The 23,481-nt window shown below is 41.3% G+C and overlaps 1 protein-coding gene across 6 annotated transcripts in view; it reads right to left on the bottom strand.

Annotated features, from left to right (window-relative positions):
• The window catches only part of NHS (NHS actin remodeling regulator), a 345,504-nt gene that overhangs the window by 76,414 nt on the left and 245,609 nt on the right, over positions 1–23,481 (bottom strand). The window contains exon 1 of one of the 6 annotated variants that reach the window (XM_073356244.1): positions 20,288–20,354. The exons of the other annotated variants lie outside the window; for them this stretch is intronic. Coding sequence (XP_073212345.1) covers positions 20,288–20,321 — 34 coding nt within the window. The 5' untranslated portion in view covers positions 20,322–20,354. Of the gene's footprint in view, positions 1–20,287; positions 20,355–23,481 lie in introns of those variants that run through there. 6 annotated transcript variants of the gene reach the window in all.

The following is a 23,481-nucleotide window of genomic DNA, read 5'->3' as shown; positions in this document are numbered from 1 at the left end:
AAAGCTCCCACTGACTTCAGTGGTGCATGATCATGCACCTACAGAGTGCTGAGTAGGGTTATGAGGGTAATTTCTATGCAGCACATATTTTTAAAGGCCCAGTTCCTAATAAGATTTTCTATAGAACACATCTCCATAATATGTAAGCACTGCCTGGGTAAATTAGCAAAAAGAAAAGGAGTACTTATGGCACCTTAGAGACTAACAAATTTATTTGAGCATAAGCTTTTGTGAGCTACAGCTCACTTCATCGGATGCATTCTTCCTAGTGGAGTTCGTATAGTCTTCTGCTCTCTTCTGTCTTTGATTATAGAATGCTCTGATTGTAGGTTGCTCTGCTTAGGGTATATAATTCATGTTCACACACAGCTTGGGGTATATAATTCATGTTTTAACACACACACCCCACTCTTTATTAATTTGCTGCCCATTTTGCAGGTTTGGGGAGCCTCCATGGGGGTTCCCAGACCCAAAAGCCACAGCTACAAGTGAAGTTTTATGCTGGAGTTAATTATGACACCACAGCTGTGAAAAATAGCTTCTGCAACTTACTTGCTCTCTCGTTCTCTCTTTTTTTCAAACTAGCTGATGGTTTGTTTTAGGCCTTACCCATTAAAATATACAATGTACTAATTGCAGTTCTGTTTATGTAATGACCTGTTTATAGTGAAGTTATTCTATTATCTGTAGGACAATTACACTCTACATTGCTTTAAGGTAAATTCTGTCACTGGTTAAAGATTTTTTTTCCTTCATGATAGATCACAGAAACCTGTCTGGGATGTCATTTTAAATTAAAAGTTTTAATTAAAAAAAACAAACAAACCCCATGTCCTTGTCTAGCAAAAGATATATATTTGTAAGAAACAATGGTACTTCAATTATCTGTAGAATTTTGTTTCCTTGTTTTATTCTCGTTTCAGTTCTTTCGAAATTACACTTTGGTGATGCTGTGTATGCTGCTGATATGATTATAGCATCAGATTGCAGCCCAGGCTGTCTGTCCATGCAGGGCTCTAAGGGAGAGCAAGACTTCCCCTGATGCTTATATGGCCTTCCTAGGCCTATTTTGAATCTGGACATGCCGTGCTAAGCATATACTGCAAGCCTGTTACTCCCTGCAGGTGGGCAGAGAAGGGCAAGGCACGGATGGAGCCTTAGCTTCCGTCTTTCCCCCCAAATGTTCAAACCACCTCAGCTGAGCCATCATAGGAGCCATCACTGGAGTAAATACCAGATTACTACCCCCCACTAGATTATTATTTTCCTGAGCTATTCCTGGGTTACAGCTGCATGCTGGCCCATGCTCTGGGTAGATTGTTAAACCATAATCCATTCCATAGAGTTTTTATAAATATAATGGATTTTTCAAATATATTACGTAGGACTTATATATTTGCTTGGTTCCCATGCTACTGTAACATAATAAAAGTGCTTTAAAATGGGAATTATGCTACTATAAATAGATGGGATCATAACATACCCTCCATCGGCATTCACAACTATCTTTAACAGGAAAAGGATATGGACATGTAGATCAGTTAAGTGCTATGTGATCCATTAGTATCACTAATGCATCAATCACCAGGATATTTAGGTGCCAATAACAAAGTTAACAATTGCATAAAAAATTCCACGGTTCACCATTCTTTGGTTCAACACTGCATACGGAGTCACTCTTTTTGGGTTTTGTAACTTTCCTCAATCCATGGGTAAATAAATTGGGATGTGGGTCATTATTTAACTCCATTTATCAAGAGTAAGCTTATGTAGAAAGGGTCTTGTACTGTGTGGTTTTTGTGTTGTGTTTATTGCGTTTTAATAGAATTTTCCCCCTTCACAAGATTTTTTTTCTTTTTTACTTCATGGGACCTAATGAATCCACAAATATGGATGTTTGATCTTTATTTTTTGTTTCCAGACTGGCAGCAATGTATTTCTGTCTGCGAGAGCTGAGCTTTTCAAACGGGCTAAGACACTGCTGTTGTAGTACAGCTCAATAGCTTGTGAAGAGTGTAAATGTTTGTTTTTAAAATCAGAAGACAAACTAAATTCAAGTACCCTTCTATCCAAAGTAGCATCCCTATTATTGTCCTAATATAATTTTTATCTCAAAATCCTGCCAGTCGTCTAGCATAAACTACCATATTCTGACCTGTTAAAACAAGGAACAGCTGTGATAATCTCCTACAATTTATTGTATGCTTTAAAGCACTGTACTGGCCACAAATATAAAATAATAAATAAGGGCATTATCATTCTGTACTGACTGCCCTGGTAGGAATTATTATTATTACGTAGCCAATATTCAACAGTGTCCTATGGAAACATATCACAGTACTTTGATTTTCAACAATACTCCTCCAAAACTGCCTCCTTCTTTGTTATCAAATTAAACCCTGAAGATGTTTCTGCTGAATTTTGGTGACAAAGTATATCAATTGTCTACCAGCCTGTCTTGTCAGAATAGTGTCTTGAGGTGTAATATACAGGGAGCACTATACATTTTCTTTCCTGTTAAGTATTCAGGACTTACCACTCTTACACAGACACAATATGATTCCCAAAATTCATACCATGTATTTATTGATGCTAGGGAAAAAACAGGCTACCTGGATAATGACGTCCAAAAGTAATAACCACAAACAAAAGAATCAATATGGCATTATCCCAGAGGGAACCTGGCACGTGTTGCCTCAAGAGAGTCACCCCAATTCTTTTCAGCAAGCAAGGAATTTAAAATAATCATGGGAATCCTGTCTTTCTTTCACTAAGTCCTCCCACATCTTTTCCCCTAGTCAGCCAAGTAGGAGTTGATTATCATTTGCCCTGACTGCATCTGTGCCCAAGTGATGTTATGTCTGAAAGCCAGAAAAATATCAGTCTGCAACAGAAGGGTTAAGTGCATCCACTTGCAGTACAGTAGGTTACTGAAGTGAGCTGTAGCTCACAAAAGCTCATGCTCTAATAAATTGGTTAGTCTCTAAGGTGTCACAAGTCCTCCTTTTCTTTTTACGGATACAGACTAACATGGCTGCTACTCTGAAACCTGTGCTATGGAGAGGAACCTGTAATGTTACAACAGCTACAGCATGTGGTAGTAGAAGTGGACAGTTACCCAGGGTTACAGCACCAGGTGGAGATAGATTGAAGAGGAAGAAGTATGTATGTGTGCCTGACCGTCTCTTTCATTCTAGTGTGGCTGGTATGGGGTATTCTACCTTAATATAGTGCAGGCACTTGGAGATGGGAGATGTTGGCTTGTTGCTTTCATAGACACATATTTGTGGTGAGGTGGTTATAAGCAAGAAGCATAAGAGGTGCTGGAGTAGCAGACGTATTTCCACAGCATTGTGTGTGGTCTCACAGGACAGCATGAGGAATCCTCCTGTGATCCAAACTCACCACCACGTCAGAGTAACGTAAACCTGCACACTTCAGCTTACTTTCAACGCTCGGTCCTATTGTTAAATCTTGTTAACTATTAAACTGAGATATTTGTCTGGTGAAATGATGTACAATGGAAAACCAGCTGAATGCAGAAAATTAGAAACTGTTTGAAATCTATAGAAAGTTTCCATCCAGCCTGAAGAGAACTGGGTGGAAGAAGCGCCCAAATGTGTGTGTGTGCACCTGCTCATTCTCATGCAGGTGTGTGTGTGTAAAAGAGAGATACTGTCTTTTTTTCTTCTACTGCCAAACAGTAGTACAATTGCTATAGAGCCTCAGTATCATTCTGAAGCCTGTAACATGGCCAAACGCACATGTCTGACAGAGCAAAATGATAATCTCCCTTTACCGCTGAGGATGCAGTGGGAGAAGAGTTGCATTTCTGCCTTATTTCAGGCTGTTCTGTGTGAGAGGAAGAAAGAAACATACATAACCAAAGGGGAGAGAGAAATGCATAGAAATAAAGCCATGTGCTACAGACAACAGACACAATCAACACAGAAGTCACATGCCCAGGGAAACAAGACTAGAATCTTGAGTCTTCAAGGCCTCAAAACCGGCCTCTAGAAAGGATAATGTGAGCTGGAGCCCCTCAATATAAAAGAGAAGTGGTTGGTGGTATAGCCGTATTCATATGAGGCCCCACTTCACCCCCCTGTCTGAAGAAGTCCAGGTATCAAATTTCATCCTCATCAAAGTCAATGACAAAACTCCCAATGACTTCAGTAGGGCAGGATATCACCCCAGATTTGGGGATTTTCAAGGCATGCCCTATGAATGACTTCTCTATTCACTCACGCTTCTAAGGATGTTGAGTCTTGATGGGGTCTAATTATTGTGGAGAAGAGGGTTTTGTTGGGGTGTGCTGCTGTTACAGCTGCTGGATTAATTTGTTATTTAACTAACTGTTTTTTAAATGTATTGTGAGATGCTTAGAATGGAAGATAGGGGCCTTTTCTGGTATATTAGAAATTTAGGTAAATATATGTACCTGACAGTAATATCAGGTCTCATCCTCTTTGTGGATCAGCCTCTAGAGGAGAAAGAACATACACACAAAGCAAGTACATGACATCATGTAGGGAAAGATCAAAGGGTAGCCATCCACCCAAAATTGCACAGGGCAGTTCTGAATTGTGTGGCTCTACCATGTAACTAAGTGTTGGCAATACACCTAACAAATCCCAACAACAAAAGTACAATTTAGTTCACATAGAAGGAAAAACGTCTTACATGCAGCACGACAGTTAGGTGTTGTGATGTGTAACATTTTTGTCCCATAGGACTGAGTCCCAAAGGTGGTAACCCCAGGTGAGAGACAGAAGGATACACACCAAACAAAAGGAACCAATGAAAAGGGAGACTTGTACAAATACATACAAAGGAAAGAGAGAAAAAGATGCCCATAAACTAATAGGGGCAGGAGAGGAAGGACAAACAGAAGGGTGGTCATCAGAGAACTGACAAACAGAGAAATAAAACCCTTTCCTTTCTACCATTCTGGGACATAAGTACCTTCTGCCTGATTTGAAACACAAACCCTGCCTGACAGGTCATATTCTCCTCTGTCCATTAAATTTGTTCGCCACAGTTTAATGTTGAAGGCATTCCCAACAATTTATGCAAATTCCTTATTTGTCATAGAAGTCTGCTACATTCCTATTTGATAGGAAAACAGGTCTTCTGTGTTAAACTTTGGAACCCTGGCTATAGCTTTTTCATAATACTTTAATTTTTAGTAAAAACCTCTCTCTTACAGCCACACGTTGTGATGCTAGTTACACAGATAGTACTAGCATATACATTGCTAAGGCTTTTTAATTTGGTATTTACAACAGTGATTCAATTTAGTTAGTTAGATTTTCTTCCTTTACAAATGAGCAGTGCCACATAGAATCTAATAGCTGTCCTGTATCTGCTTTCCCTAGCATGGCTTTGAAACAGAAAAATGAAATAAGCTAAATCCAAATAATAATAAAAGTTACCTTCCAAACATGCCAAGACTGTGATGTTGCACTTGAATCTGCAAGGACAGACTTCCTGCCCTCATGTGGGGCCCCAATGACTTCAGTGGGGCTCCACTACACAGATCCAATTGTAGGATTAGGGCCTGAATAGACTTCACACCCCAAAAACACTGGCCTTATCTAATCATGGTTCTTATATGGCACCCATTGCTACAGTACCCGAGATTAAAAACAGTGTATACAATGAATGGAAATTAAAACAGGTAAAATAGTCTCTCCTGACCAGCATTTAAAAATTGCTTCCATTTGTGCTTTGAAATATGCTTTCCACCAAAGCTCCATGTTCTGACAATCACTGTGCATTGTGCAGTAGATTGGTCACAGATTTCTTTGTTCTACACCCAGATAAAATTGGAGGTGACACTTTACTTCCATCTCGGGCCAGACATCAAGCAGCGGCAGGTCCCGACTTACAGTTTATTTAAAACCATAGCTGGCTCTTTAGGGATCAAAAGGAATGGGGTGAGGAAGGGGGGGTGCTACTTAGGGGAAGACTGGGAACAAAATTTGCTCAATTTAGTTTTACTCCTGCTTGACTGCTTAATGTTGGGTTCTTAAATTGCTGAAATGTAACAAGGCACAGAAATTAAGGAAAACATAAGACACTGAATGGAGGCCTACACAGCCATTTTACCTTAGAAAAAATAGTATTGGAGTGTTATACAGTCACGATCCAAAACACAACAGACAGATTTTCAGCTGGTGTAAATCAGTATAGTTCCACTGAACTCCACTTTACTGCTCAAGGCTCCTTTGAAAATCCCAGGCTAAAAGTTTATAAAGTGCTAGGCAATCTCTGGATGAAAATCATTGTGGAAGTACAAAGTATGCAGTCAGCATCAGAACTTTGGTATGTTTGGAAAGGGAAGATCGTTTTTATCATTATTTGGCTTCTGTTTCAAAGCCACACTAGGTAAAACAGAAATGGGACTGCGTGTATAGACTGGAAAATAATCACTGAACACTCTTGTAACTCGCGAAGGCAAGCTCTTTTGAAAAGACGGCCCTATGTGTTTCTTCTGATTGGTAAACCTGTATTAACATAGGTTGGAAATGGTTTCTTTCTTGCAGTGGACCCACAAGCTGCCAATGTCACACATGGATTTACTCCCCCTTATTCACTATCTAGCTGGCCAGCACTTCATACAAAAAATTGTTTTCAAGAACAGCTCAGAATCCCATTTGTGCTGAAAAGTGCTTCTTATCTTGGAAACTTTCAAAGTACTGGGCTAAGCAAAATTTGATAAAGGGGCCTAATCAGAGTTGTGAACATACATAGTAATAACCGAATGGATGATGACAATGAGTAAAGCAACAGAGACTTACTATGCTTAAGCAGGAATCTGAGTGGTTTTATTTTTTGTATAATTGTTTCAGCAGGTTGTTTAATATAAAACCCCAGAATAAACAATATTACAAGCTATTGATGTTATGCTTATAAATTCAGTATTCTTCTCTTTCTTTCTCTCTCTCTGTCATACGCACACAACCAGAATACAGTTGTGTATTCAGAATACAGAATACAGAATACAAAATACTGCCTATCAAATGGATTTACATGTAAGCATTTGTGTAGTCCATTTTTAATACTGTCTTCTGTTTCACTGCTCCTGAGCCTTATTTTGTCTGCTGGTCCTTTTTGTCATAGAATATCAGGGTTAGAAGGGACCTCAGGAGGTCATCTAGTCCAACCCCCTGCTCAATGCAGGACCAATCCCCAATTTTTGCCCTGATCCCTAAATGGCCCCCTCAAGGTTTGAACTCACAACCCTGGGTTTAGCAGGCCAATGCTCAAACCACTGAGCTTGTCCTATTGCCTGTCAGGACCTTCTCTCTCCTGTTGCTTAGACTGACCTCCTATTCTGTTATTCAAAACCCACCTCTCCCTGTTCTCTTTTCTCTGTCCTTTAAGAACTTTTTTCCTCTTTCATCATCCTTCCTTACCAACTTGTTAAATATTTTGATTCATTCAAATGAGACATAAAACCAAGGTCCCAACTGCTTGTCAATATTGAAAAATCCGTGGCACTTTCTCTAAGATTAACAGTTATCCCAGTGCCTTGCCTCCGTCAGTTCCCATTTAATTTCAATTGAATATAACTTCCTTTCCCCCAGCTCTCCTAGGGTTGCTAACTTTCTGATTGCAGAAAACCAACCACCCTTGCCCCGCCCCCTTCCCTGAGGCCCTGCCTTTGCCCCGCCCCTGCTCACTCCATCCCCCCTCCCTCCATCACTTACTCTCTCCCACCCTCGCTCACTCGCTCCTTTTTACTGGGCTGGGGCAGGGATTGGGGTTTGGGAGGAGATGAGGAATCCAACTTGGGGTGTGAGCTCTGGGGTGGAGCCGAGATGAGGGGTTTGCGGTGCAGGTGGGGGCTCTGGGATGGGGCCGAGGGGTTTGGAGTGTGGGAGTGGGCTCAGGGCTGTGGCAGAGGGTTCGGGTATGGGACGCAGTTCGGGGTGGGGGCTCCGGGAGGTGCTTATCTCAAGTGGCTCCTGGAAGCAACCGGCATGTCCCTCAGCTCCTAGGCGCAGGGGTGGTCAGGGCCAGGGGGCTCTGCATGCTGTCCCCGTCCACAGGTGCCACCCCCCTCAGCTCCCATTGGTCGTGCTTCCTGACTAATGGGAGTTGCGGAGCTGGCATTCAGGGCAGAGGCAGTGCCCGGAGCGCCACTTGGCAGCACCCGTGCCTAGCAGCTGGAGGGACATACTGGCCGCTTCCAGGATCTGCGTGGAGCCGGGTGCTGCAGCCAACTGGACTTTTAGCAGCCCGGTCAGCACATGTCCCTTTTCGACCAGGCGTTCTAGTCGAAAACCGGATGTCTGGCAACCCTAACCTTCTGCTAACATTTTGGGTACTGCTGCTATGTGCTATTGTCTTCTGCCCCGAGATGCCTGCACACTTTCCTAAATAAGGGCCTAATTCTGTGAGGTGCCGTGTACCCTCAATTCCCACTGACTTTAGCTAGAGATAAGGACACTCAGTACCTCATGCTGGACTCTAATACACCAATACCTAAAACTTGGAATTGGCAGTAAAAAGACAACGTCAACTTTTTATTTCCCTTCTTCTCTGTGCCCAGTTCCCTGCTTTTCTCAACTCTCTGAACTGTCCAGTAGACCTTCAAACTGCAGGCTCTGACGTTTGACCTTCCCTACACTCACCCATTACACCAAAAATTCAGCACATTAATCTTTTCCTCCTGAAAGGCATAGTGTTACTAGGGCTGCTTGATAACTGTAGCATACAGAGCATGCTGGATATCCCTTTGGACTCTCTCACTAACACCTTCACTTGACCTTTCTGCTAGGAGCCTGTCTCCATTTCCTGCAGTCCTGGGTGCTGTACATTTTATTTCTGTTTGGGGATTTTTCTCCCTCTTTTTCTGTCTCACTTGACTTCCATTCCACAGGCTCACACAGACATTTCCTTAAACAGCAGAATAACCGGAGGCTGGCGGCCATGCAGTAAGGGGGTAAGATGCAAGAGAGGGCTGTTAAAAGTACATTTGACTCCAAAAGCAAGTACAGAAGACATAACAATGCTGAAGGTTGAAAGGAAAACACCAAAGGTATAATAAGGTACCACGTCAATATCTGTATCTTTCAAAGATGATTTGAAATGATTTAGCCCCCTTGCCAAAGATAAGGACATCACATTTTGTCCTTTCTAGCAGTGTCCTTTAAAGGCTCTTGTCTAGTTAAGTTACTCCAAAATAGGTCACTGAATTTTTAAAAAAGCAAAACAAACCCAACTAGATGTAATACACAGAAAGGTTATGCCAGTAAAATGGATCATTTTGGAGAGGAACGATGTTCTTGTGATTAAGACACTGGACAGCAACTTAGGAGATCTGAGTTCAGTTCCCAGCTCTGGCACAGACTTCCTGTGTAACCCTGGGTCGCCCGGTGTCTTAGTTCCCAAACTGTCAAATGCATTCGTTCATTTCCCCTCCCTTAGTATTATCTGCTGAGGGACAAATTCCTTGGGTGTAGGAACCATCTCTTATCATACGTACGCTCAGCACCTAGCACAATGGGGCTCCTATCTCAGTTGCAGGCCCCAAACACTGTTATAATAATCACTTTTCAGATTACTGTTTAGAGGCTGAACCTGCGTCAGCAGTTCAGGAGCTGGCAGCCTCTAATTTAGGTATTTAATTACATCTATAATTTTCTTTTTAACCTCAAAACTATGAACTCTGCATTGGTTATGCTGTTCTGGACAGGGCCGGCTCTACTGTTTTTGCCGCCCCAAGCAGGACATCTGAAGACAGAAGCTGCCGCCGAATTAGCGCCATGACAGCCTGCAGACTAAAGTTGCCGCTGAATTGCCGCCGCGGCAGCCTGAGGAAAGAGGCTGCTACCAAAAGACGAGACACTGCTCTGATGGCACATGGACTGCCGCCCCTTTCACAGCGCGGCCCCAAGCACCTGCTTGGAATGCTAGTGCCTGGAGCCGGCCCTGGTTCTGGAGAACCCTCTGTCAGTATGACACTACAGTTCATTTGTCACAGCAGTCCATATTATGACACATCAGACTGCACCATGATTGCCACTTTTTGTACCACAGACCATAAAAAACCCCACATAATGCTGCTTCATTGTGATATTTGAATGTCATTGTATCAGCTATGATGTTGCAGCCGCACAGCATAAAGCAATGTCCATATGTACTGACATGTCTTTATATGAAAATGGAGAGTCAGTGCATTGTGAGGCCTGAAATAAACATGGGGACTGTTTAACTGTCTTGCAGAGGAGGCCTCCAGGTTGCTGAACATACCTTTAAAGATTAGACTGACCCATGATGTTGGGGGTGGGTGCTGACTAATGACTGCACATTCTTTATTATTGTCATCCACTTGCTACTGCGGTGATGATACCTATAGAGGAATGGATTGACTTTATACTTGCACTGGGTTTTTTTTTCCCTTAACAGTGTTGGCCTCGTCTTAGAGCGGTGTAAAAAGCTGACATTTCAGTTCACTGGCCAAACCAAAACAAAATAAAACAAAAACCAGGGGAAAAAATGGTTTCAGATCAAATAAAATGTTTTGTTCAACCCAAAATAAAATGTTTCATTTAGTCTGAGTTTTTTAACCGTTTCTTAAAAAATAAAATAGAAGTAAAAATAAAAAAAAATCACCATTTTAAACTGAAAAATCAAAATGTTTTGTGTCAAAAATGTCAAAATGATGTTTCAGTTATTTTTCCTGAATTGTTTGGTTTGGTGTTGTTCTGACCGAAACAACACAGCTAACCTGTGAAATGTTTCAGTCAACCCAAAACTGCATTTTTTTGGTGAAAAAAGTTTCAGCCAAAAAATTCCATCCAGTTCTACCCTGATGTTATTGGAGACCTGCTCCATTGTTTACAGTTCACCTTTGCATCTGCTATTGTCAAATAATTGCAGTTTTGCTGTGATGCACCCTATAATGTAAAACCCACTCCCCCACCCTTAAATCTGTCTCATCGCATCTCTCCCACCTTTAGCGAACATCTTTAAAACTATTTCTCCCCAAACAGTGGTTTTTAGAACTGTTTGCCCTAGATTTATTGGGCCAGATCCTCAGCTGACATAAATCAACATAGCTCCATTGAAACCATTATTCCATTGACAAACCGCTTCTGGGTTTCAGACTTTAATGCAAGATCACTTTACCCTCCCCAAGCTACTGTTTACATCTGGACCCTAATCTTCCACTCCAGGCTCTCTCTCTCCACTTTTTTAAACTGGATCCCGATTTGTTATTGGATTTTATAGGATAATAATTGATCATATCTTTATTGTGTTGTATTTGTTTTTGTACTGTACAGACACTGAATGATTTGACAGGGGTGCTACATATAATAATTAATAGTAAAAATTTCTCTAAGAAAACTGTGACAGAAAACAAGCACTTGTAATCATTTTCATCCCTTGTTCAACCTTCACCTAGATGGCAGTGGATCAGGCTCCGAATGCAGTAAAGTACTGTATTAATTACATGACAAGTGAGTGACCTATCAACAAAGCATATACATGTGAGCAGTAAGTAACAACAGAACTATTTACACTCAACATAAGCCATCCTCCTGCCACTATTCACTATTTTTACCTCACCTTTCCATCTTCAATGCCTTTTCATAGTTCACAGCAGCACTGACAGATCGATTTCATGCTACGATATTTTGATCAACTTGGCTTGTCATATTAGCAACTGGCACATCTCCCTCAACCCCTTCCAAATAATAGGAAAAGAGCTTCTGTGGGAAGTCAATGGTCTGTTTTAATTAGTCCAGTTCAGTTACTCCTTCCCATGTGGCAGAGCCGTGGATGACAGGACATGACAGCTAATGTGAAATCAGGGGTTTTGTCACAATGTGGGGTTACATTAAAATGTGCTCCCATGCAGTTGGGAACATGAACTCAAGAAAATAAAACCCTTCCCTATATTCAGTTCCTTTAACTATTAACTGCTTTCCTGGGCAGGAGGGCAAATCCCACTAGTACATATATATAGTAGCATTAATTGGTAACACTACAAAGGACTCACTACGGTATGAGTCCAGGACTCTTATTTTTTTAATATGTTATTTATAGCCCATTCAGCCATGGGCTTGACATTAGACTGCACATGCTCCAAGCTTGCTCTGGAGTACATTTTTATTTCAAAATGAATGGCCCAGTTCTAAATTACCAGTGAGCCTTTCAAAGAGTAAAAAAAACGTTTGCGGTTATGGTTAACGGCCAGAGGCCATCCATGGTAAGTATAAAACACAGACAGGGTGTTGATTGTAAGAGTAATTTACTGTGCACTGAAAAACTAAATCACAATTTCCTCTTGACGAGTTGTGGATGCAATCAAGTAAGAAAGGAAGTGGAGCATTTCCATGAGGGCCTCTTTTCTTCCAATTTGCGAGACATTAGTTTCCTTCCTCTTATCAGTGTTTGACATTTGGAACTCATATACCACTGAGAAATTGCTTCTGTGTTTCAGATTTAAAACAAGGTCAATGGTGTTCAAAAGTAAATCTAGGTTTTTTTAAGCTGAAAGCATGTGGAGGAATCCAGCAAATAATCATGAAGAAAAGACATCAACTAAACATCTAATCTGGGTATTATTCATAAACTAAGCAAGGTCCTCTAGGTGTCACTCTATAAAGTAAAGTAAAGAGAAGAAAAGTTTTCTCCAAAATGTTCACTCAGTAGGCCAGATCTTCAGCTTGTGTCATTGATTCAAGGAATACAAGACAATTGCGGAGAAGCTAAATGAATTCTCGGCATCAGTCTTCACTGCAGAGGATGTAAAGGAGATTCCCACACCTGAGCCATTCTTTTTAGGTGACAAATCTGAGAAACTGTCCCAGGTGGTGGTGTCAATAGAGGAGGTTTTAGAACAAACTGAAAATTTAAACAGTAATAAGTCACCAGGACCAGATGGTATTCATGGTATGGAGTTCTGAAGGGACTCAAATATGAAATTGCAGAACTACTAACTGTGGTATGTGACCTATCGCTTAAATCACCAATTGTACCAGATAATTGGTGGATCGCTAATATGACACTGATTTTTTTAAAAGGCTCCAAAGCGATTCGATCAAATACAGGCTGTTAAGCCTAACTTCAGTACCAGGCAAGTTGGTTGAAACTATAGTTAAAAAGACCCCCAAATTATCCTACACAGGTTTTGGGCCCTGCAGAGGCTTCTGTAGGGATGCCATTACATCAAGTTTGATACAAAGTTGTGGCTCTACAGAACCACAGTTATACCAATTCTATTGTACAGAAGTGAAATGTGGGTCCTGAGGAAGACAAAAGAACATTGCATTGACTTTTTTTATTCTCATCTTTGTCAGACAAGATCAGAAATGAGGATATTCAAAGCCAAACCTAGTATCCATCCCCATCAGCACTGGTTTGGTTTCAGCAACTTTCTCGATATGGTCTTATTGTTAGAATAGAAGATCAATGAATTCCGAAGCATGTGCATCAATGAATGCCACTAGATGGCTGGTGATCACGTGGATCTCAAGAGCTTTGGTGGCACAAAATTGCCAATGATGGACATCAACTGACTAGAGAACCAGACCACCTTAAACACCTTGCCAGAAATTCATCCACATGGCACTCAATTTGCAAGGAAGACATGTCCCTTTGGGATTTGCCAGGGTGATCTCAGGTTGGGCACCCCTCTAAGGACGGGTTCATATAAAGTAGGAAACATCTCTATCCTTTTTGTTTGTTTTTAAAACTGAACCAAAATCATTTGAGGTCCTGATATTGGATACTTTTGCATTTCATAGTTCTGACCAGAACCCAAAGTGGCAAAATACCATGAAACTGACAGTTGTCACAAATTTGCTACCCAGAATCTGAAGTACCAGAAATTTCATGAGAATGGGCGTTCTTGGGAATTTCCATTTCTGTTATGTAGAATCAAGAGGCTCATGCCCTGTAGTTGGGCTACACTTTACATAAGAATCCAAACCAAGGCCCAAGTACAACAGTTTCCCCCATTACTACTCAAGGTCAGACGAGCTGATCATGATGGGCCCTAGTGCCCTTAAAATCTATGAATGAATCTAGTAAATGCATTACTCTTAACTTCCTCTTGTAAACTGGTGTGATTGTTTTTAAATTTGAATCAAACCCAGATTTCAGTGCCCTAAGCCTCAGTGTGTAAGCTTCTTGGAGAATGAAAACATTTCAGACCTGAAGCTTGAGCAATGGTTACCACTACTTACATACTGCCATCCCAGACACACTACAGACCCCAGGATCCCTAACCAGCTGCAGCTATGTGATGGCTGCTTGCCATGAAGATCACAAAGGGCCAAGATTGTGACCCAGGCTGCATGTTCCCTTACTTCCCTGCACAACCATGGTTAGCTGCACAGTAGTGAAGCAGCCTGCACAGAAGCCATTACATCCTCTCCATCCTGTGCACATGGCCAGGAATAGACAGAGCCTTTGGTTCATTGAGTCACACTCTGCTTCCTACTCAGGGTGCTGCCCCCATACACACAGTTCAATTGAACCCCAAAGAATCTCAGCATTTCTTACTGAATTGCCACAAACAAAATACTGTAAAAACCAAGTATCCTGGCAGGGCGTTAAACACTAGATGACCCTTGGGGTCCCTTCTAACCCTACGATTCTAGCAAAGAAACAAAAACACAACAACAACAACAACAACAAAAACCTTAGAGCTGGGCCAGAATCTTGATTCTAAGCACCCTCAACTGGGGAGAAGGAAAATCCCAACCCAAATCTTGCCACTAGGATCTATCTCAATAAAGGGTCCAAAGCTAAGCACTCTCACTTTTGGGATGAAATGGTACTCTAACTTTAGATCTAAATTTTATAGCCCATATGCTTAGGGAGGTAATTATTCAGCCCCTCGTTTATGAAGGAGAGTACTGAAATCAGTGATAGGGACTGTTAATCAGTTGCTGGCCGGCTTTAAATACTGGTTTAACCATCAACAATGCTGCTGTTTAATATTTAAACAAAATGTTTAGTGCTTACTGGATAAAGTGCATTTGCTAATTGCTTAAACAGAACAGAAACAGGTACAGCTTTGCAGTTTGGGCTCCCGCACACCACAGAATCAGCATCACAAATGCTGCCACTTGTCAGAAAGTTGGAGGATATTATTCAGGTGGATCTGATCAGGTGGATCAGATACATCAATTCTAACAATAAAACAATTGCATTTTAATAGCTTTTCATTTGCAATTGACTGCTAGCAGCTCCAAGAGGTCTTGGACCTATGCTTTCAGTGCTATGGCTTGTAGAAGACAAAATACCCAACCTACACCAAGGTTCAGACAAGACAAATGACCCCTCTTATTGACGTTCACTAAGAACCACAGTAGCTTGGCAATAGCAGAACTATGCTAATGCAACTAGTTTACTTGTGTTTTTGATGGACCACATAACAGCTAAGCCAAGAAAAGCAATGGCATTCAGAGCTTGGTGTTTACCCTTGATTAAGTATTGCAAGAGGTCTCACCAGAGCATGAGATGGTGAGTAACATATTCGCTTCATTACCTAGTCATAATGTCAAGGGGTCAGGCTGGAGCAGTAGCTAACCAGTCAACTCTGAATTTCCTTGCAGAGGCTGATTTGGGCCAGACAGAGGGATATTGTAGTATTAGTTTTGTCTGCTAATTTCATAGGTACAGATTCTGATACCCTTACTTACATTGAATAGTACTGTACTCTGGGTAGTCCCACTGATTTCACCACTGAGGTGATTTCAGTGGGACTACTTGAGGAATAAGGGCTTGTCCACACAAAGCTTAATTGATTTCATAGAATCATAGAATATCAGGGTTGGAAGGGACCTCAGGAGTCATCTAGCCCAATCCCCTGCTCAAAGCAGGACCAATCCCCAATTAAATCATCCCAGCCATTTGACTGTGTGTGCATGTCTACTTCACTTTGACAGTGTTTTCCTTTCAGTTTAGCTTAAACTGATTCCTAAATAAATTAAGCTAAATCAAAATAAGACTTGCTTAATCAGAACTAAGCATATCCACAGAGTTTGCATCAGTTTAATTAAATCGGTTTAAAATTGCACCTTTAGTTTAACTAGTGACAATTTCTCATATAGGCAAGGTCTCAGAATTGTTTTAAGCTAAACCAAAATAAGTCACTCTTAAACCAAAATAGAAGTGTCCTCACAGAGCTTTGTAATAGTTCTAAGTAAATTGTTTTAAAACTGTTTTAAACTGGTTTATCTTTCTTGTGAAGACAAGGTCTAAGGGTGGTAGAATCTGGCTCCCTCTTTTTTATATATATAGTGTATGAAATATACTAATGCTGTTTTCACTTCTAGAAACAGCAACTGGGCATATAAACTGTTCTCACAAGATGAATCCGTTAACAACAACATCTGGAACAAAACACATTGCTTACTTGAGGCAGAAAACCAAGTGAAAATAAGTCTGCAGAGATATTTATAGAAACTTTTTTTAAAACTATTAGGGGACTGGTTTACCTGGCTCAGAAGCTCTGAAAATATGTGGAAAATGTTGATAAACAACTCTCCTCATAAAAAGAAAAGGAGTTCTTGTGGCACCTTAGAGACTAACAAATTTATCTGAGCATAAGCTTTCGTGAGCTACAGCTCACTTCATTGGATGCATGCAGTGGAAAATACAGTGGGGAGATTTTATATACACAGAGAACATGAAACAATAGGCGTTACCATACTCACTGTAATGAGAGTGATCAGGTAAGGTGAGCTATTACCAGCAGGAGAGAAAAAAAAACCTTTTGCAGTGATAATCAAGGTGGGCCATTTCCAGCAGTTGACAAGAACGTGTGAGGAACAGTAGAGGGGGGAAATAAACATAGGGAAATAGTTTTACTCTGTGTAATGACACATCCACTCCCAGTCTTTATTCAAGCCTAATTTAATGGTTTTCAGTTTGCAAATTAATTCCAATTCAGCAGTCTCTCATTGGAGTCTGTTTCTGAAGTTTTTTTGTTGAAGAATTCAACTTTTAAGTTTATAATCGAGTGACCAGAGAGATTGAAGTGTTCTCCGACTGGTTTTTGAATGTTATAATTCCTGACATCTGATTTATTTGTCCATTTATTCTTTTATGTAGAGACTGTCCGGTTTGTCCAATGTACATGGCAGAGGGGCATTGCTGGCACATGATGGCATATATCACATTGGTAGATGTGCAGGTGAACGAGCCTCTGATAGTGTGGCTGATGTGATTAGGCCCTATGATGGTGTCCCCTGAACAGATATTTGGACACAGTTGGCAAAGGCCTTTCTTGCAAGGATAGGTTTCTGGGTTAGTGTTTTTGTTGTGTGGTGTGTGGTTGCTGGTGAGTATTTGCTTCAGGTTGGGGGGCTGTCTGTAAGCAAGGACTGGCCTGTCTCCCAAGATCTGTGAGAGTGATGGGTCGTCCTTCAGGATAGGTTGTAGATACTTGATGATGCGTTGGAGAGGTTTTAGTTGGGGGCTGAAGGTGATGGCTAGTGGCGTTCTGTTATTTTCTTTGTTGGGCATGTCCTGTAGTAGGTGACTTCTGGGTACTCTTCTGGCTCTGTGAATCTGTTTCTTCACTTCAGCAGGTGGGTATTGTAGTTGTAAGAACGCTTGATAGAGATCTTGTAGGTGTTTGTCTCTGTCTGAGGGGTTGGAGCAAATGCGGTTGTATCGTAGAGCTTGGCTGTAGACAATGGATCGTGTGGTGTGGTCTGGATGAAAGCTGGAGGCATGTAGGTAAGTATAGCAGTCATTAGGTTTCCGGTATAGGGTGGTGTTTACGTGACCATAGCTTATTAGCACTGTAGTGCCCAGGAAGTGGATCTCTTGTGTGGACTGGTCCAGGCTGAGGTTGATGGTGGGATGGAAATTGTTGAAATCATGGTGGAATTCCTCAAGAGCTTCTTTTCCATGGGTCCAGATGATGAAGAAGTCACCAATGTAGCGCAAGTAGAGTAGTGGCATTAGGGGACGAGAGCTCAGGAAGCGTTGTTCTAAGTCAGCCAAAAAATGTTGGCATACTGTGGGGCCATGCGGGTACCCATAGCAGTGCCGCTGATCTGAAGGTATACATTGTCCCCAAATGTGAAATAGTTATGGGTGAGGACAAAGTCACAAAGTTCAGCCACCAGGTTAGCCGTGACATTATCGGGGATACTGTTCCTGACGGCTTGTGGTCCATCTTTGTGTGGAATGTTGGTGTAGAGGGCTTCTACATCCATAGTGGCTAGGATGGTGTTTTCAGGAAGATCACTGATGGATTGTAGTTTCCTCAGGAAGTCAGTGGTGTCTTGAAGATAGCTATGAGTACTGGTAGCGTAGGGTCTGAGGAGGGAGTCTACATAGCCAGACAATCCTGCTGTCAGGGTGCCAATGCCTGAAATGATGGGGCAACCAGGATTTCCAGGTTTATGGATCTTGGGTAGCAGATAGAATACTCCTGCTTGCGGTTCTAGGGGTGTGTCTGTGCGGATTTGTTCTTGTGCTTTTTCAGGGAGTTTCTTGAGCAGATGGTGTAGTTTCTTTTGGTAACCCTCAGTGGGATTAGAGGGTAATGGCCTGTAGAATGTGGAGTTAGAGAGCTGCCTAGCAGCCTCTTGTTCATATTCCGACCTATTCATGATGACGACAGCACCTCCTTTGTCAGCCTTTTTGGTTATGATGTCAGAGTTGTTTCTGAGGCTGTGGATGGCATTGTGTTCTGCACGGCTGAGGTTATGGGGCAAGTGATGCTGCTTTTCCACAATTTCAGCCCATGCACATCGGTGGAAGCACTCTATGTAGAAGTCCAGTCTGTTGTTTCGACCTTCAGGAGGAGTCCACCCAGAATCCTCATGTATATTATGCCTGGAAGATTATTCTTGACAGGCTTTCATCTGTGTTAGCAAAGTATCATTTTCATAAAACAGTCCTGGGGCAGTTCTGGAGGGAGTGCAGTGAGATAGCTTGCGGTGCTTCTTCCACTGATTGGTGTCACTCTGTAGTAACAGTCACTGCTCAGTGTCATGCTAGAGGAGGAGCTAGAGTGTGGGGGAGTTGTGTTGAATGTGTCAGAAGACACAAGTAGGACAGTATAAGGAGAGGGAATTAAGACAGTAACACTTGGATGCTTGGCATGTCAATCTGCACTCTCGGCTTTCACTTGCAGTAGTTTAAGGTTGTCAACCTCTGCCACTGTGTTAAGTGATATGTTATTGACCCTGCCTCTAATCCTTTTAGCACCTGCATACTAGTAACAGTCTCTCCCTCCCTCTCTCTCTCACACCCCCCCTTCCACGGGTTTACACATCAGTGTAATCTTTATCAGACATCAGTAGATTTGACACTAATGAGTTTTAACAACAAAACAAAACAACATCCAACCCCACAGACCCCTCTAGCTGTGGAGAAACAAAGCTGAAAGAGCCAATTGTCAAACATAACAAATCAAGGCCCTCTCTTCCTCTTCTTCTATCCCTCCCTCCAGCTCCCCTCCCTCCAAGCAGTAGATGGATCTCACTTATTAAACTGATCATGCATCTGATGCAAAAATGTGTGACTGAATCGGTGTTTTGCCTGGGGTCTTTTTAATTTTTTATTTCATTTGACAACGAATAATCCTGTCCAGTCTGCACTTTTGCAGTGATGAACAAATAGAGCTCCACTGCAGCAGAAACTTAAATCAAAAAACCAATACAACCTGATTCCATAGATTATATCACTGCCATGATTAGATGATACCAGTGTTATTAATAATAAAATGCTAAAACAGAAGACTTGTCTGATGATTTACAAGAAGGGAGATAAAAAATAAAAGCATGACCTTTGTGCCAAATTACTAACAGTCATCCATTAACACATCACTCAATATTAATAGTCACACACTGGGAATGGCCAACAGAGAAGCAGAGAACCACCAAACTCATTCCATACCTGGTGGCTACTAACAGACTGATTATGCAGCAAGTTTTCAGACAGCTACTTTGTATTCTTTAATCCTGTCTAGTAGCTGACAGTGAATGCACTGTTCAGACAAATCTCTGTGCTATGTGCAAACAAAAATAAAATCATAAAATGAAATTCCAAAAGCACACATGCCAGCATTCACAGAGCAAAGACGAAAGTTGAAAAGTTCTGGCACTTTAAATCAAGTTTGACAGGAACTACCTGTTGCTGAAACTTTACTGCATTCCTTGGCTCTTAAAATGGAAAACAGGAGCAACTTTTATTTGGGAAACCAAACTTTTCTATATAGGAGACGGGGGAAAACCCTTCCCACACCAAAAAGCTACAGCAGGAAATCCTCTCTACAAATTAAAAACAAAAATACCTGCATTCTTCAGCACACAGCAGCCCAGAGCCATGGTTGAACACTCTGTTGTGTTTTTCAAGAAAGTATCCCAATGCCCAACAGGCTTCTTTGCTTTTATCCATAGTATTTACTGAGTCCCAGTGCTATGCAAAAGCTGACCTGCTTAAGTAAGGGGGGAGCAAAGGGTCAGGGAGAATAATCTTCTGGGAACACGGATTGCATAGACTTTGACTGAACATCTGTACATCCTCCACACTCCCCTTCGAGACATGCAGATGGTTTAGCCCAAGTACTTGGTCCTTCTAATCTCCTCACGGTCCAGCAGAATGGCAAATCAGAGTCGTGAACAGTAATCCCACTTCTTTTACTCTCCATCACATGAGGGATTTAACACTTCCCTGCCCTTAAAGAATCTTGGGACTCTGCTCAATTGGTTAGTGCTGTGGTCTAACAGCACAGGGATCTGAACACAATCCTTTAACAGTCGGGAGATGTGGGAATGTATAAAAATTAACTGAGGCCATAGAGTGACCAGAAGGAAAAATCAAACTGTTGCAGCACTAATGAAGAAAAAAGATGTTGCTATAATCTGCCCCAGCTGTACACTGTCACACACCATATCCCATTCTACCCTGAGCACAGCTGTCTGAGAAATATCTGGTAAGGGGGTGATTATAAAACATTTACCAGATTCTGCTTCCCGTCACTGGAATTACATTGGATTTACATTGATGTAACAGTGAGCAGGACCTGATCCTACATGATGAAACAAATTTGCATTGCAATTTCCAGGTCTAAAAATCATAATAAAAGAGAACAAATTTCAAATGCCCTCCCAATGCAATGCCTTCCACAACATTTCTCGTCGACAGTAACCAACTGAGCATTCTAAAACGCAGTATTTTTTATCACCCTCCATATCTGTGATGCTGTACTACACCACAGTGAGGAGGATGAGTGATCGTGCCAACCTAAATTAACAGGTAAAACAATTCAGACACATAATCCACTAGCCAAACAAGTGAACTATCCCATCACAAAATGGTACCTATTGTTTTATTATTATTGTGCTGTACGGAGACATGGAAACATTCCCACATTGCTTTAATATTTTTATTTTTGTGCTGGCGTGTTCCCCTCTTTTTAAAATTATGTTTTAATAAAAGAATCTTAACTGTTCTTTAGGATTCAACTCTCATTATCTTTGATGCCAATAACTGGATTATGATGTGCATAATCCTAAAAAGAAAAAAGGGTGGGGAAAGGGATTTAAGAAGAGATTTTAAAATGTATAATAATAAAAACATGACAAGATTTGCCTTCCTCTCCTTCTTCTTGGAGTATTAGAAAGTAACTGCTTAATGCTTGACTTCCCATTGCTAGGCTACCCACCTCAGTGATTATAAGCAAAAACTGAAAGGTGCAACTTGAGTTCAGAACAGGAACTGAAGCATAGCAGAGGCTCTTTGATGCATTAAGACAGCCCAAGTCAACAGAAGGTCTGGCTGTAATAGAAACAGCAGCCTTGGAGAACATGACCTAGATAGAAACTTCAGCCTTCCAAACATCAATAAGTGGAATCAGCAGCTTATACAGCCATGGACATTTCCTAAAATACTTATAATTGCAATACTCACAGACCTGTTCTCCCCGCTCCGTTCATGTGTAAGCCCTGGCAATGTTTTACGGGGGAAAATGAAAGAGGAAAAGAGACAGAGAGAAGTAGACTGTACCTTTTTATGAGGCTTTATTAAGGCCTGAATTAAAAATGATTGTTTTCTTTAAAACACAATTGACTTGTATCATCTTTCCTGATCCTTAGTCAACAATGTTTCCTTACAAGGCCAGCAATTTCCCCATAAAAATAATCTCACAAATGGAAGGAAAAGGTGCTTTACATTCTATTTTCTCTAGGAAGTAATAATAATTTTAAAAGGGTTGAAATATCTCCAACTCTGTTTTTCCCTCAAAATGACCCCAAACGGCAAAGGGAAAATATTTGCTCTCAGTGCTTGAGCAAACCACAATGAATTAAGGTTTTGTTGTTAGTGGCAAAGCTGCTATTTATCTGCAGAGAATCAAACCAGATGTTGAAACATAATTGAGGGTTTGGTGGCTCAATGAGCTAGCCCTTCAACCTTTGGAAAAAAGACCTGCTGCAAAACCTGGCTGGGGCCACAAATGAAGAGAAGTTTGACAGTCTCAGACTGAGCACAGTTTGTACACATCAGCAAACTAACCACACATTTGGACAGGCTTGCTTAACGAGGAGTTCAGAACTAGGAGAGCAGAGTGGTGCAGGTCAGAACTGATGTGCATTGGCAGAGCTTTCACATACTCCATCGTGCTTTTAAGACAGTGATATTAGTCCCTCATTTCAGGAGCACTAAAATCTAGGGTTGATTGAAAATTTTCTATCAAAACTGTTGTCTGACAGAAAATTGGATTTTCAGCTAAAAATCTGTTACAAAAATGTCTGCTTTCCATCAAAAAACAGAACATCCCAAAACTGGAACGCTCCACCTGAAAAATGAAGAATTTCAGTTTGGAAGTTCCCCATCAGATCTGTAGTTCGACGTCTCATGCCCCCATTCTTCTCTATGGGCCAGGCTACCCAGCCAGACTACATCTCCCATACTGCACAGTAACCTGGGACTCCCATGAGGCACTGCGTAGGCTCAGCAAGAGGGGACCATGATGTATCATGGAAGATGTAGTCTGGCCAGGGAGCCTCGCTCATAGAAGAGAATGGGGGCAGGAGGAACACAAAGTACAAGTATCATAAGGGCACTGCAGTGGCATTTTTGAACTGAAGCTTTTCCATATTTAGCTGAAATTTAGCTGAAACTTTGCAGCCAAAATTTTTGGTTTACAATTTTTTGAGTTAATGATTTTTGTTTTCATTTACATCAAAATTTTCCACAGGGAAAAAGAAAATCCGTTTTCTGACCAGCTCTGCAAAATCTCTCTCACTATTTTTTAAACCAAGGAAATGAACGCTGCATTCCTTGAAGGTTATTCTATTTTTAATGTGTCTGTCCGCCTGTTCCAACAAATATTTACAGTATCAGCTACGGCAGTCCTAATAAAGTCTTTGAAGAGAAACAGGGAAACAGAGAGGAGCCTGAGAGATAAACCTGGACTCTATATGTCAAATGGAGTTTGTCAACAGATATGCTGTGCTCTGAATGGGCTACAAGCATGCATATTTG

This window comes from Lepidochelys kempii, chromosome 1 (genome assembly GCF_965140265.1).
Source record: "Lepidochelys kempii isolate rLepKem1 chromosome 1, rLepKem1.hap2, whole genome shotgun sequence".
Classification (NCBI taxonomy): domain Eukaryota; kingdom Metazoa; phylum Chordata; order Testudines; family Cheloniidae; genus Lepidochelys; species Lepidochelys kempii.
Note: the sequence above shows the minus strand (reverse complement) of the source record. Positions and strands in the feature narration are given on the sequence as shown.